This window comes from Spea bombifrons, chromosome 5, assembly GCF_027358695.1.
Source record: "Spea bombifrons isolate aSpeBom1 chromosome 5, aSpeBom1.2.pri, whole genome shotgun sequence".
Lineage (NCBI taxonomy): Eukaryota > Metazoa > Chordata > Amphibia > Anura > Pelobatidae > Spea > Spea bombifrons.
In genome coordinates, this window is record NC_071091.1 from 26,770,641 (window position 1) to 26,787,022 (window position 16,382).

The 16,382-nt window shown below is 39.6% G+C and overlaps 1 protein-coding gene across 1 annotated transcript; it reads right to left on the minus strand.

Moving 5' to 3' along the window:
- Positions 1-893: 893 nt before the first annotated feature.
- On the minus strand, positions 894-16,360 carry NGLY1 (N-glycanase 1). Its single transcript, XM_053466701.1, has 12 exons — positions 16,143-16,360; positions 14,939-15,053; positions 14,014-14,196; positions 10,938-11,100; positions 10,442-10,661; positions 9,827-9,948; positions 8,340-8,485; positions 7,729-7,839; positions 7,053-7,217; positions 6,399-6,584; positions 2,916-3,093; positions 894-2,309 (listed from the first exon to the last, which is right to left on the minus strand). Exons 1-12 carry the CDS (start codon positions 16,247-16,249, stop codon positions 2,137-2,139), a joined length of 1,869 nt encoding a protein of 622 aa, XP_053322676.1. The 5' UTR covers positions 16,250-16,360; the 3' UTR covers positions 894-2,136.
- Between the last annotated feature and the right edge of the window lie 22 nt (positions 16,361-16,382).

A 16,382-nucleotide genomic window follows, 5' to 3' on the forward strand; every position in this document is an offset into this window, starting at 1 on the left:
CCTAAGCTTAAACGGTGTCAGTGAAATGCCTTGAAAGCGAGACATTGAGCGACACCGAAAACCCACCCCAGAACGCATTTTTTCCGCTGCGGAGAGCGGTCACAAGCGCCACTGCCAGAGATTTTGTCTCTCGCAAGATGGCGATGTCCTTTCAAAAAATATTTTTGGGTCTCTCCGAACTGAGAACTCTGGGCAAGTCAATGGAGTCCAGCTTTCTAAGACAATAGTTTATTTTTACGAACAAGCCCTAAAATTTGCCTTATATCGTCACAAATATTCTTGCATGGAAAGAGTTAAAATACTGGCATGTTAAATGCCCATGGGCTGTCTAGTTTAAAAAATGTATGATTTGATGAGGTAAATCGAATTGGCCAGGTTCAGAGATGTCCCAAATATAAGACATGGGCATAGACTGACCAGATGTCCAAATTCCAAAAAAATGCACACCTCTCACAGGTTTCCTTTTACCTCCCAAATAAATTGACAAACCCATGCATGGGTTGTATAACTGTACTCAAAGATGTTGCTGAACACATATTGGGGGTTGTTTGACGGTGACTTATACCAGAAGCGGTAAATGAAGTATGTGTGTAAAATAAGAAACACAAAAAATACCACCGCTAATTTTGACAAAGGCTGGTGGTAAAATTAGTGCATGGAAATACCAGTATTTGACGTACCCTGGGGTGTCTAGTTTTTAAAATATATGGTTTGATATGGTAAATTGAACTGAACGGCTTCAAATATGTCCCAAATAGGACATGGGGGCAGAATTACCAGATTTGGAAAAATGGTTTTGAAATATCAAAAAGCTAATTGTAATTATTGCTCTATAAACTTGAAAAAACCCATAAAAACATTTGGTATTTCTAAACTCAGGACAAACAGTAGACTTTTTTTAGCAGGTTTTTTTTTATTAGCTTTCATAGAGGAGTAAACAATTTTTCAAGTAAGAGTCAGAAAAAGTCCTTTCCTAAATTTTTCACCATATTTTATACTTTAATAGTAAATTATATGATGCAATCAAAATAACATCTAAAGAAAGCCCTTATTGTCCTGAAAAAAACAAAAAAAAAAACAAAACAATATATAACTTGTGTGGGTACATTAAATGAGAAAGAAGAAAATTACAGCTAAACACGAGCACTGCAGAAATGCTAAAACAGCCATAGTCACGAAGGGTACAGAAAATCTTCCATTGTCAAGAAGGGGTTAAGAAGTGAGGCATGGTAGTTGTTACGCTATGGTAATGATTGCTTTACCTGTAAAACCTATTAGCACTTTTTTCAGGAGGTAAAAGCCAGCGTGTATGTGTTTTATTTAATTTTAGCAAATCATATATAAAAACTTCCTTGAGCACCACATGAGCTAGCAATTGCCTTGCCAATATATATTGAACTCATGAGGTTAATATAAACATAAGCACAGAGGTTTGCTCCGCTCTAAACGGAACTCTATAAGGAAGATGTATAAATAGTAAAAATAGATGTTTTATTTAAATATGTCAGACATAACAAAAAAAATAAACTCAATTTATTTTAATATGACAGGTGGCACCGTCTATCCCACATATAGAACAGGATAAATAGTTTTTTCAAAATTTCAATATGTCAAAAAAGGCAGTATATTCCCCCATATTCACAAGAAAACAAATGAGACATGATCTCCAGATGAGACCTTTTACCGATATATTATTGATCTTGGTAAATGTATAGCAGCTAAAACGGATTATATCAGACATTTCAAATGTTTCTAGAAACTGGACAAAAAACACATAATTCTGTCGTAGAAGAAGAGATCAATTGAATTTTTTTTTTGTGGAAAAAAAAAGAAAAGAAAATTCTCTTCAATAACCTAAAAACAAAAATCAAACATAAACCGTAATACAGCAAACATGTAAAATCATTTCACCCAAAATGCTTCCTGTATATGTAACGATCGTGTTTTGCAAAATGTGGTTTGCCAATTGGCATACACTGATGTACAGGAAGCCACATTACATTTCCATGTAATACCTGTCCCTATTTTGGACCATATTAACATAAAAACCGAAACAGAAAAATGAGTAAAATTGCAATCATGGCTTTCTTTCAGAACCATTGCTTTAATGCTTTTTAAAACAAATACAAAATGTTCCTAAGGGTCTTTAAGAGTTATTATTATCTCTAAAGAGTTGTCTTTTCCATCCAATGACTCTCGGAAGAGCTGTGTATGCTGCCATGCGGTGTTTCCATCTCCTCCACTTAATTCTGCTTCTATCACAACTTCCGATGCGTTTAGGAACTCCGAATAGGAATAAAGATTTTTATCTGCAACAAAAAAAAATGAACACATACAGGATAATGTAAACATATGTCATACACACACATTCTAAAAAATACATTTTTTTCCCTTTAATAACAGCAGAATCCTTTAAAATTATTGTGGAGACTTGAATGGACCTGCCACAGAAATCAACTTGGCTCCTTGCTGATACATTGGGGTTTATTCACTAAATGGAGTATTGCCGGAAAAGTGCAAGAACTGTTGTTCCAATCCCCTGACTTTACTATTCATTATGAAGGGCCGTCCCTGTCATTTTTTTCCAGCAAGAAGGGTTAAGCTGGCTCTGTATATCATATACAGATATACAAAGGCTCCTTAATCTTTGCATGTAACCAACTATTCGGTATGCTTTTGGTGAGCAACAATGACAAAGCCTTCATTTGGTGACATAACATTAAATTGCGACACAGAGATCCCTTTAGCCCCTTCGCGGCCATATGGAGGCACCTGTACGTCCTAGAAAACCGTGCTAAAAGCCCTGATTTTATTGCAGCGAAATGGACATCTCCCTCTTGATACACGGGAGATCAGGCTGACATGTCTATGGAGGGTTGCTTGCTGATCGCGGTCTGATCAACACTTCTACTTACCAGGGTTTACTTCCACTTCAATGTCCCCAGAACACAGCTTCCAATTTATTTTACCACTATTGAAGGTTTGACTACTGGTACGGAAACTTAGGCTTTCCACCCTAAGCCCCACTGAAGCACATTCAAACTTCCAACCAATTCTTGCCGATGTGGAGCCTTCACTACGAGCTAAATAAACCTACAAAGGCAAAGTACATCATCAGGACTAATAGCTTCATAAAAGAATTTAAATAAAACATATTCCATTATGTCACACAGAGAATATCAGGATGAAAAAAATGCATTTCTTTCCCTAAAATGTTAGTCTTTGATATTTAGGAAATACAAATTATTGTGTATACTGTACTAAATGGCCGAATTTATGGGCTGTACTGTACTCTGTAAAATGCTGTAAAGTAAGAATGCTTTCAAAATTAGACATGTAATAGCTTTTTTTATCATTTAACAAAATGCAAAGAAAGTGAACAGAAGAAAAATCTAAATCAAGTAAGGTCAATAAAGACATGGTTGGATGAGTTTGGTGTGGAAGAACTTGACTGTCTGCACAGAGCCCTGACCTCAACCCCATCTTTGGGATGAACTGGAATGGGGATTGCGAGCCAGGCCTTCTCATGCTACACCAGTGTCTGACCTCACAAATGCTCTACTTGATGAATGACCAAAAAATCATACAGAAACAGCAAAATACTGCGGTGAGCCTTCCCATAAAATTGCAAGCCGTTGTAGGGGGGCATAACTACATATTAATGTCCATGTATTTAGAATGCGATGTCCCTGTTGGTGTAATGGTCAGGTGTTCCAATACTTATGTCCATATGTTGTATATACACACAGATATAATCCTTTAACCCCTTCAGGACCGGGATTTTGATACTAACGTGTCGCTAAAGGACCAGAGCCGTTTTTGTGTTTTTGCCATGTCTTTCTTCAACTGTAATTTCTCTCTTATCAATTGGTGCACCCACACAAATCATATATTGTTTTTTTCAGCACAAGTAGGGCTTTCATTTGAAACCATATTAAGCTGGGTAGTACATTGTTTTGTTTGAAATAAACTGGAAAAAGTGGGGAAAAAATTAAAAAAAAGCATTTTTTTACAGTTTTGTATACATACAAATTGTACACACATTGAACCAATGGGAAAAAATTATCCCAAATATATTCATTAAGTTGTCCTGATTTGGAAACCACCCAACATGGCCAGGATTTTTATCTATTTTGACCAGTATAGGGCAAATATTGCAAGGCATGCATCACGTTTTTGAAATGCAATTTTTTTCAAATTTGGCATGGTAGTCTAATAACTGCAATAGTTGTCACAGATACTGATTATCCCCCCAAAATTATATGTTTATGAACAGTAGATAAGTCAAGGTGTACAACTAGGGTCATTTTGACACTTTTCAAACAGGGATTTTATCGCCAATTGCTGCCAAATTTTGAGGTATTTTTATATTTTTTTGGTTTTTTTTGCATATGTTGCAATGTTGCTTTAGATTTTATATTATATTTTGTATAGAATATGTGCAACTGCAGAACAAAACACCAAATTGTGTTCACCAACATCCCCCGGTTCCAACAAGGCCTCACATGCATGGTTCATGCATTTTTTGAGGAAGCTATGAGGGCAAAACTGGAACATGTGCATTTTAGTTTTCAAATTTGGAATTTTCAGAAATTGGTTTCCTGGGCCCATATCCCATTTGGGACATTTTGGAAGCCCCCCACTGTAAATTACCCCATAAAAGTATATATTTATGAACAGTAGACGAGTCAAGGTGTTCAACTAGGGTAGTTTTGACAGTTTTCAGCCAGCCATTTCTTCACTGATGTCTGCCAAACTTCACAGGGAAATTATTTTATTGCATTTTTAACGCATACATTTCAATGTTGCACTGAATTTCTTGCACAGCATAAGTGCAACAGTGGAAGAAAACACCACATTTTGTTCACCAAGATCCCATGATTCCAACAAGGCCTCACATGCATGGTTCATGCATTTTTTGAGGAAGCTATGAGGGCAAAACTGGAACATGTGCATTTACATTTTTTTAAATATTTTTTTTATCAGATTACTTGTAAGTGACAGGTTTAGGCCGCTGACATCAATCAGGGAGACCGATCAATAATCAGCGACTTAAAATGTCACCGACAAGTGATCAGGTAATAATTATGATTTTTTTATTTATTAATAATTTGTGTTTTTTCATAATTAACCTAGATGACCCCTCTCCATAATGATCCGATCACTCCTATTGGCTAGGAGCGATCTGATCAGCCCAGCCCAGCATTTGACCTGGAAGCACCCTGGACTTTCAGGTCAGTGCTGTTATTTTTTTTTATTATTATTATTTTATTAATTTATTTATTTATTTATTTTTTATTTTTTTTATTTTTCTTTATTATTATTATTTTTTTATTTTTTTTAACTCTTTCAATGCTGATGCTCCATTGAAGCACAGCATTGACTGATATTTAGTCCCCACAAGCTTGTGGGGACTAATATTAACCCCTGCAATGCTGCGATGGGGGGTCATACACAATCGCAGCATTGAAGGGGTTAATTGAGGAAGAGGGGGGGTAGGGGTTAACTGAGCAAGGGAGGGGGTGGGGGGGCTGGTCTCCACACTCATGTGGAGACCAAAGAACCCTGTCTCCCTGCCCCTGAAGCTGCCTCTGGCAGCTGGGACACAATCTCCAATAGACTGGAGATTGTAGGGGAGGAGTCTCTCTGATCAGTCCTACAGGACTGATCAGAGGACTTCTGGGGGGTCGTTTTTGCTGTTGCTGGTCTGCCTGGGCTTCCAGGCAGACCACCAGCAGCAGAGCCCCCTACAAAACGGCAATTAACCCCTTCAATGCCGCGATCGCGGCATTGAAGGGGTTAACGCTGCACTGACGCTCTCATGGAGCGATCAGGCAGCAGGGGGGTGTTGGATCAGGTCCCCACACTTGTGTGGGGACCCATTCAACACCCCCCCCATTCCCTGAAGCTGCCTGTGGCAGCTGAAACCGCGATTGCAGATTTTTCTGCAATCGCTGTTTCTGCCTACAAAATCACTCCGTGGGAGTGATCGTAGGCTTGGGGGCGGGTTTAGACAGGCTGTGCTGTCTGCCCAGGAGTCCTGGGCAGACACCAGCAGCAGCGCCCCCACGATCACCGCGATTGTGGTGATGTGGGGGCGTTTTTTGGAGGAGACGTACCTGGTACGTCCCGGTCTACCGGTGACTGTTAACCAGGAAGTACCAGGTACGTCCCGGTACGGAAGGGGTTAAATATCAATTTTACTTTTTTTTTTATAAATGCAAAAATATTTTTTAATTGGACCACCTGGGCCCTGTTTGCTTAACACTCAAACTAGGAAGGGGAAAAAATCTTTAACAAAGGCAGCAAAAAGGTAATTTGTATCGTGGATTTCGATGTGAAAGCCCACATCAGTGGCCATAGTCATCACACAGGTAATAATGGTTGATGGCACATACCATCTTCCAGTCATTCTCTACTTTTCTACACACAGACTCAATCTTCCAAGCGCCATTTTCCCATCCAGAAATCATCTCATTGTTATTTGAGACTCGGTTGTAGACATCTTCAACAATGTTGTACTGAAGATGGAAGCATTTGCTGGTCTTCTCCTTTTCAGATGGCACAAAGACGACACTCTTATTCTAAATTAAATAAAAAATAAATACATTTAAATAAAAATACTATATTCATGAAATGTAACAAGCTGCGATTCTCTTTTTTAAGGTTGCATTGTACAAATAATCTTGCGGTTAGTGTTTGGTAAGTTACCGTAACCTTCCACCTGGGCTCTTACAAAATAGGGCTGGACTTAGTATCATTTGCACCTATGTGAAATAAAGTCACAAGTGCATCACTCTTATTCTAAAAGGTTACTTTTGTAGTCGCTGACTAATAGCAGGGAGAGATTCTGGGACCCTCACCCAAAACATCAGCCATTTAAATAATTTTACAGCTGATGGTTAAAAAAACATACGATTTATATTGCCAATTTGAATCTGAATGTGTCTTTAAACAGGCTCATCTGTAATGCAACCTGCTAGACAACAGGTTTAAGAGTAGGGTAGACAGCTACATATGTAGAACATAATTCTGTAATAGAAATGATTTACCTGTAATCCGCTTTCACCTCTTGCCATCTTCCAGGCCAGTGACCCAGACACCCTGCCACCAAACTCTCCAGGTTTAGCGGCCTTAGGAGACATAAACTCTACAATCTCTACAATCAGTCTTCCGAGAAGCTCCTTTTTCCGGCTTTCTGGCAACGACTGCTGCCTCTTTAACACGATAAGATAAAACAAAGGGCAATTTGTCAAAACAAGCTTCAAGTATAATAATGATGCTAGATGGTTAATAAATTCAAAGAGAGCAAATAATGACACTCTGTAATCTATAGCTATTGTGACCTGTAGCTATTTAACTTGTTTTCAGCCTAGGGTTAGGAGAGCTCCACTTTCAGATGTAAACATTTTGGGTTCACGGCATCAGGTGATGATAACATAAAAGTCAATATATTAAATATGTAACAGCTAACCCTCCGTTTCTAGCAAGTGCGTATGAATTATATATTTATGATGTATTGGGTGTAGGGCTTGGGCTGCAGATTTTCGGAATTCTTGTGAGGTCCCAACTTCATCACATTTCACATCATAAAAATGAAAGCAATCTGCCATTAAGGTAACTATATAGTTACGTTTCAAAGATAAGTCACTGTCAATAATGTATTATAAATATAATCTATGGCTTATTTAAGAAACAAAACAGGCTACAAAAGATCACGTTTTGTACCGTCTTGTTTAGAGCAGCAATTGTTTCTCGTAGCCAACTTTCTTGGACTTCAGTTCTCCGAGAGATCACTTCTTCATGTTTGCTTGAGTATCTCCAGGTGACATCGACAACCTAAAACCGGTGTAACAAAATATATGGTCTCACGTTGTCTGAAAAATATTGTACATAGTCTATTTTTTGAGTTGTAGACAATTTAGCTTCATGATTGCTGCAGATGGCAACAATTTATATGACAAGACTATAACTGAAAGACTAAGACGAATCGATACATTAGGTAAAGATGGTCCTGCTCGCAAGCTTATGCTTTATACTTCCCGCACCAGGCAGACAAAGTGTGAATCTACGTCTGATGTAAAATGAATAATGGACTAAGCGTAGTGAAGAGGGCTCATATACTCATGCTGATAAAAATTATTGGCTGTATTATTCAGACTGGTAAAAGAAAATAGCCATGCTCAGCCGGCTGTTCCAGTTGTTGCCGGTTCTGAAGGTTGTCATGCAAGGAGAAGCTGCTGCTTTAAGGAGATCCTTCTCCTATCTTATGATATTGATCTTACAAAACGTCATGCAATTCTTTTCCATACTTATAGAGACCACATGCCCAGCTATACCTCGTCCTTGGAGAACGCGATGATGTAAGAAAGCTTCTTCCCCCATCCAACCTCATAGAGGAGAGGCTTGTCACAAGCATTTTCACATGGGTCACAATGAAGCCATCTGTTTTGAGACGAAGAGAACACCTCAGTCCAGACATGATCTGCAAGATTTAAAAAACATAATTAACTTATTCTTACAATTCTTTTTACTGGAAAATTCACAAAAAAGTGTATATATATATATATATATATATATATATATATATATATATATATATATATATATATAGTGAATTTACTTGAAACATATATTTCCTGATTATAAAGTCTGTTTCTCCCTAGAAAGATGGCTAAACAGAAATGGTGGTATGTCTATCGTTGACACCCCATTTATGTTCACTCTGATCGAGAAAGTATGGTACTGTACATCTGAGCAAGCACCCAGTTCATCCCTGGACAACACATAAATATATTGTCACAAAGTATCCTTCAGATTGCTTCCTATGACTCAGAAGCAGCTAAACAGCATGGATGCATTCTCTCAATGGAAAATGATATAAAACATATAGGGGTACATTCACTTAATGGTGAGTTTGAACATTACTGGTCATTATAAAGGGCCAACCCCAACAAGTGTCTCCTGCAAAAAGGGCTGCTATCAAAAAGTTAAAATCATTCATGTTATGATTGACATCCATGATGTTCTCCATTAAAATATATGAATGGTTACAAAACTTTAAATTCAACCCCCTGTTATTGTCTAGCTGCATTGCTGGAGGCTAATATAGCCTGGCTGGGTTGCCATGGCTACACTCCTGTCACTCCTGTGACACGGCCCATTGTCCAGCCCACAGCCAGCCCCTTTTGGCTATTTAAGCAGCTAGACTTCACTTCCTCCTTGCCCTTGTGTTGTTTCCGGCTGCAAGTGCTATCTCTGTGTTCCTGAATTCCTGTGCATGACCTGGCTTTCTCTGACGTCCCTCCCAGCTCCTGATTCCTGGCTTGATCCTGACTTCGCTGATCTCCGTATTCCTGACCCCGGCTTGTCTGAGTACCCGTCTTGGTTCCTGACCCCGGCTTATCTTTTGGTATATGCTCTTGGATCACGATTTGGCTTTGTTCACTATTTTTATTACAATAAAGGCGATTGCATTTTACGTTTCGTGTCCGTATGGTTCCTGGACCAGGAACCAGACAGACAATCTGGTGTATATGTGTATAACCAGCTCATTGAAACATCTTCTGGCAGAGATGTGGTGCCAGATCCTGGGAGTGGTACAAAAACACCTAGTGTTAAATAACCACTATATACGATGTTTTTGGAACGCCAGCCTCACTTTCTCATATGGTTCAACAGAGAAGTGCTACAACATAGTGTTGGCAAAGTCACACTGTATGGGTCTAGGAAATACTACCACTGTAGGGTGTTTATGCCTGTCCACAGAGTAGGTACTGTGTTATTTTTGGAGTATACCACTGGTTTTAAAGAAAACACTGCTCACCTGTAGAATCCCAAACATATCTAGCTTCAAGACCCAAAGCTCTGCAACACAATGTAAAACAGTTTGCCCACTCCCCGCAACGACCTTGCCGAGTCTCCAGCAGCTTTTCAGGGTCATTGTATCTAGAATAGAAAAAGGAAAAAAAATGTTGGATAAAGAATAAACGGTTTATTGAGTATTTAATTAGACTAGTAATATAACTTAAGGAGAATTCAATGGAAAAGCCCTTAAAAACAGAACAAAGTAACTGGCAGGAATTTGATGTTTTAAGAGAGTGAGAGTGAGAGAGATAATAAATGACTCCTTAGGTCACCGCTCGTTAATGAGTCTCACCGATCATCAGCCAGCGACCTAATCTGGTGGTTGTGTCTTATATACAAGTACTTCATTTTTTCACCAGAAAATTGAGTGCAAACTTATACCTGCGTATTATACTCAAGATTTTAAAGTAATTATTAAGAGTATGGACGAAAGTGAAGAACAAAACTAATATAATTATGGGCTTAACCGTTTTCTACAACAGATAACACTTCCTGCCAGAGGGATCAGCCGGATGGTTACAAATATGTGTTATTAAATAGGTTAATGAAAATAAATGTACTAATGCATACTTGCCTTGGGAACCTGTTGATGTGCTGACACTTATCACAGTAATGATTCTCCACGCGGTTTGCCCCCCATCTAAGGTCATCAGCAGAGGGAGCCTGGGCGTCTCTCACTTGGGTTGCCCCCCCACAGAGACTACATGGGAGATTGTTCACCCAGTGGAAGAAGTCCTCTTTAAACCAACGCAGCAGCTCCAACAGCAAGAAGTCATCTTCGTTCACAGTGGTAGCTTTACAAATAAAAGAATGTTTTATAGTCTATATTATTCTAAGGTGCTACAAAGACAAGGAGCTCAATAACATTTTCATGTACCGGGCAAAGGAAAAAACTTTTATAAGCACAAGATATGGTTGAAACACAGAAAAACATTCAAATGGATTAACTCACTACTAGACAAAATGCTGGATTTTTGTCAATTTTAGTCCTACTTAATAAGTAGGACAAGAGGTAGGTTTTTATTTTTTATTTTTTTTATTTATTTCTAACACACACTTTTTCTGATTACCAGAGTCAAGCGCTTTGGCCTGGTGCAACTTCTCCTGAGCGTTCTTCTTCAGTATAGTAACCGGGATTTCTTCTAAGGCTCTTTGCTGGAGTTTAGGCAGCTCGTATACTAGAACGTGTTGGGAATTTGATTGTAAAGTCTTGAAAAACTTGATTTCAGATGCCTATTAACAAAAAAAAAATGAAAATGTTAATTTAACTGTGGTGTTCAATGTAAGTTAATAAACACTGTTCTGTATTTATCATGAGTCAGCTGATTTATCTGGGCTAATTCATCTTTTTTTTGTTAAATAAATTGTAGTTACACACAATGGTAATAACATAAAAAGGATTCCAACTAGTTGCTAATACAATTACACTTTCAGGTTTCTGTTTTAAAGGTGAGGATTGAAATGAAAACAGGGAGTGGAAACATGTATTATTCCATGGCAAAAAAACATTCACCAAACCCAAACTTCATTTCTTGCTTAAGCATAAAAAAGCTGGGAAATATGAGATAAAGTTCTTCAAAATTAAGTTTGCTCTTCCATTTGCTTTTGCTAATATCACACATGACACCAATGACATAAAAAAGGACACTCTCAATGTCTTCACAAATCACCTTATCAGTGGCATCACTAGTAACATCATAGTGAGATATATTTATCCGTTTGTTAACGTGGATGCGTATGCGTAAAGGTTTGTGTGTTAGCATGGATGTGTAAAGGACTTTTTGTTAACATGGATGGGTATGTGTAAAGGTTTGTGTGTTAGCATGGATGCGTATGCGTAAAGGTGCGTGTTAGCATGGATGCGTATGCGTAAAGGTGTGTGTTAGCATGGATGTGTAAAGGTTTGTGTGTTAGCATGGATGTGTAACTGTTCCCATAGATGCATATGTGTAAAGGTTTATGTGTTAGTATGGATGAGTATGCGTAAAGGTTTGTGTGTTAACATGGATGTGTAACGGTTTGTTAACATGGATGCGTATACGTAAAAGGTTGAAAGGGAGTGTGTGTTAGTATGCAGTAAGATTCAATGTAAGATTCTACTTCACAACATCAGAGAGATAGGCAGCCAAACAACCTATGTAGGTATCTCCTAGTAGTAACAATTTACCAATAACTAGTCAATACCAAAAAAAAATGTAATACAATTTTAGCTTTTAAATAAAACAATGCTCGCTATCCAACATCAAAATCGCACCCCCGATACCCCTCTTTCTGTCCTAGAAGTTCAGCAACACATGCCAGAACTAAATGTAAGATCACATTTTCTTCAAAAAAAAAAGCAAAAATACTCTGCTCTCATGGATATCAAACAATTACACACAGAACACAGGTTTATCCAAAAAAACAAACAAAAAAAGATAAATATATCTTACTTTGATGTTACCAGTGCCCCCTTCAACTACCTCAAAGCAGTATCTGCCCCTTCAGACCCCCTTTCTCATTTCCCCATCTGCACCTTTCAGTCACCTCAGCCCCCTATCTGCCCCTAATCCCCAAACTGCCTCATTCTACCATCGCCGACCTGTTCTGCCTGCTTCAGCCACTTCGACTACCCCCTTCAGCTTCCCTTGTCATCCCCACCTGCCCCCTAACCATGCAACTACCCACTTTAACTGCTTCTGCCCCCTAAACACCTCTATAGGTGCCTCAGCCCCTAACTGTCCTCTTCAGCCACCCCCTTCATCCACCATCGACCATCTACCATCTACTCCCCACTCCCTCCATTGCTACCTCAACACCTGTACCTCCCTCCTTCTGAAAGTAATTGGTTGCACAGATCTTATTTAGGGGCCTCATAGCAAAGGGGGTGAATACATACGCACTTTTCTGTTTTTTATTTTTTAGAATTTTACAAAAAAGTTATTTTCTTCATTTTATTTCACCAATTTGGACTTTTTGTGTCGGTCCATTACATGAAATCCTAATAACAATCTATTTTAATTTCAGGTTGTAATCCAACAAAATAAGAAAAATGCCAAGTGGGTTGAATACTTTTCACTGTAGATACATCAGCCCCCTGATCGCCTGCTCTCCCTCTCTGGTTCTTTTACCGTTGGTATGCAATATCACGTGACAGAGCGCCAGTACATGTCATGTGACCTGTCACAAAGTTGGAAAACACTCCCCACTGAAACAGATATCAATGCACAAAGCAGAAAGGTCACATGACATCATGCAACGGCGCCAGGTCATGTGATGTTGGTTCGGACAGCAAAACAACCAGAGAGAGGAGCTGATGTGGCATGGAATAGAAAGAATAGTCCTAATAAAATCCAAGCGCTAATTTCTGCATACAGGACGATATTAAAAAAAAAAGCCTTTCCGTAAAACAATAACGAAACCATCCATTTTTCTCTAAAACAGCTCTTTAATAAACAAAAACGTCTCACAAAATTGTTCGGCTCTGTTTTTGCACATTGTGTAGCCAACTGGTAGCCCTTTAACTAAATCTAAAGCAAAACTCTGGAAGTCCTCAAAGCTTGGCCCAAACCCAAGAAGATGAAGGGAGAAAGCTCTATTTTAGTCATCTATGCCACAGTCCTCACATCGGAATTAGGTTCCTGGGGAAGAAAACGTTATTTAAACTGAAATTATGTAACCCCATAAACAAAGAAATATATTATAAAGCAGCTTCTTGTTCCTGACCCAAGAAACATAGAAAGTGACGGCAGATAAGAACCAGTAGGCCCATCCAGTCTGCCCAACCTCTGAGTACTTTCCTTTAGTACCTGCCCTTATCCTATATCTAGCGTATGTATATCATCTGGAGAGCGCTCACTGACAGACAGTAACAGGCTTTGTGGTCAACGACTATCTCTGTTCCCCATAGGCACCAATGACTGTCAATAGCCATGTCACAGACCTTGGTGTCCTTCTACAGACACAAAACAAATTTAGCGCATATCCAGGAGGTACCCTAAGTTTGGCAAGTGCTATCTAATACTTCATGGATACATTGCTTACCAAGGAGATGAATTTTAACCCAAAAGAGAATTCAGAGCCTTCTCTGGACACCATTAATGAGGTACCAGTGTGTCAGGAGGGGCTGCCCAACCCTAAGGTTTGGTCAGAACCTGAAATACACACCAAAAAGTTGGATGACTCCTCTGCCGTTTGTGGTGGTCTGTTTGCAGGGCTCGGACTTGGCGCGTCAGGCTGCGTGATGTACGAGCCATCCATCCTCTTACTCCTTTCCGAAGCAATGCGGTCTCTGACTACACGGAGCTTCTCGACAGATGCCTTTTTGGGGAACACGAGGTGGGTTTCTCCCTGTAGGAAGTAAATACTTTAATGGATACATTACTTTCACTAGGGAACCGGCAAAGTTTCAAGAACTGCCGTAAAAGAAAAAGAAAGACTAATTCATGGATTTTTCTTTTTTTTGATAGCAGGACCATCTTAAACGGTGGAGAACCAGCGGGGTGACCTATCAAATGCCAAGGAATGCATAAGCCCAGTGGTATATTCTGGCCTAGGTTGACTAAGTCCAGGCCCAAGGAAAGCAGGTCCAGGCGGGACGTCAGCCCCTCTGCCGTATAATATGGCGCCTGATCACTGATCTCTCCAACCGGCCCATTAACGCTATGCAGGGCTTTGCCAGGATATGACATCATATCCCAATACCTAGTAGAAAGGACAGAGGTGCGCGGAGGGGCATAGGCCGCAGTACCCTAGGTCGGGACTACAGCGGCACAGAAGGTTAATCTGACATTTACCTCAGAAAATGATGCGGCCGGACTACGGAGGCGGACTGCGACGGATATTTCCTGCTATGTGCTTATTTAAACATTTCTCTGCTGTATGCACATTTATTAAAAATTATTATTTTTATGGCAAAAACTGGAAGGTTCAGTTTAAGGAAGAAGTTGCAGCGTTAGAGAAACCTGCTAAAGAATGAGGAAGTAAAAATCCCCCGATGCCCTGACGACTGAATAACTTTACTAAGAAAACATGTATTATATAGAAGTTGATCTAAGAATGTTCTAGAACATATTCACTGCGCACAAAGTACCTCTTCAAATCCCATTTCAAACAAACATTCAACTGCTCCCGGCACAGGTAAGAGTCTGCTGGAAAACGCCGTGTTTCCGATCCTTATCGATCTGTATTTTTCTTCATTGGGGCTCCTGATGAATGAAAATACAAAACAGAAAAGAACGTACATATTATGCTGACATGTAGGCACTGGTGATTGTGATGTCACAGGTGCCCCCCTATCTTAAAGCCAGCCAAAAAAGCAGAATAATTTAAGAAGAAAAACTTTTGTGGACTACAACTCCCATTTATATCATATATATATATATATATATATATATATATATATATATATTGTTTACAAGATTATGGAATTTAACCCTTTTCATACATGCAACATGTCGTGTATTGTCATTATTATGAATAATGGAAATTATTTTTCATTCATTCTACTACTTGATTTGGTATATATATATATATATGCATATACGGTATATCTTTTCAGGGATGCATGGTTTGCCTTAGGCTTCTTATCTTGTCCTGAAACAAATTATATACACATTAAATATATATATATATGTATATAGTACCAATAGAATATTCCGCTAGACCCAGTCTACACGCACTGGTGTCTAACTATCAGCAAGCAACCTTCTGGAAAGCAAAACAATATAGGGTGTATTGCGGAAAAAAACGGTCTTATATCACCATAGCAACCACCATTCCATAAGACCACCTATATACTTATGGGGTTCATTTAGTTACTTTGCATGTAGTTAACGTCTCCCGCACTTAAAGGGGCACTTCTGCCATCATTTGCAGGTGTGTGTGGGGGGGAATTCTGCTCCTCTGCCCGATCCCCCAGATATTTCTATGCAGTTGTGTGCATGCACAAAGTGATCCCATTGATTTCCATAGAAGCGCCTTCCTGCCACCAATCAGTGGTGGGAACGGTCAGACCGCAGATAAGGCTGGCAGCTGCAGCTCTAGAGCTGCAACAGCTATGGTGCTTTTAGTTATTTATCAAGAATGCATATTAAAGCGCTCACAAAACACTTTGATTCAGTCTTCTATAGTAAACTGTCCCTTTAAGCAGCAGGTGGCGATTTAACCAATTCACCTCCAAAAGTACACAGTAACCCTTTCACAGTCCTGCGCACACACTACACTGGCAGTATAACCTCTGTATGTGGTCACAGCTGCCGTGACGTCACGGTCCGGCATTGCACTTCCGATCTCACCTTAGAATGTTGTCGGCATAAGTGAGCAGCAGCTGGGAGGCGTCCATGAACACATCCTTCCCGTTCTGGCACAGCTCGGCCACGGCCGTGGATTCCCACGCAGCCATCACCACCGCAGGCAGTACTGAAAGCGAAGCCGAGTCACCGTGCAGCCCGCCGTACACGGAAACCGAGGGAGCGCCACCCTCTGTGCGCACGGCGCAGGGCCGGATGTGAACGGATGATCTCCCCCCTCATTCC

Coding starts and splice junctions, on each gene's coding strand:
- NGLY1 (XM_053466701.1), bottom strand. CDS start 16,249: ATGGCTGCGTGGGAATCCACGGCCGTGGCCGAGCTGTGCCAGAACGGG. Junction 14,197..14,938: donor TTGAAATGGGATTTGAAGAG/GTACTTTGTGCG, acceptor TACTTCCTACAG/GGAGAAACCCACCTCGTGTT. Junction 2,310..2,915: donor TGAAGTGGAAGTAAACCCTG/GTAAGTAGAAGT, acceptor TTTTTGTTGCAG/ATAAAAATCTTTATTCCTAT.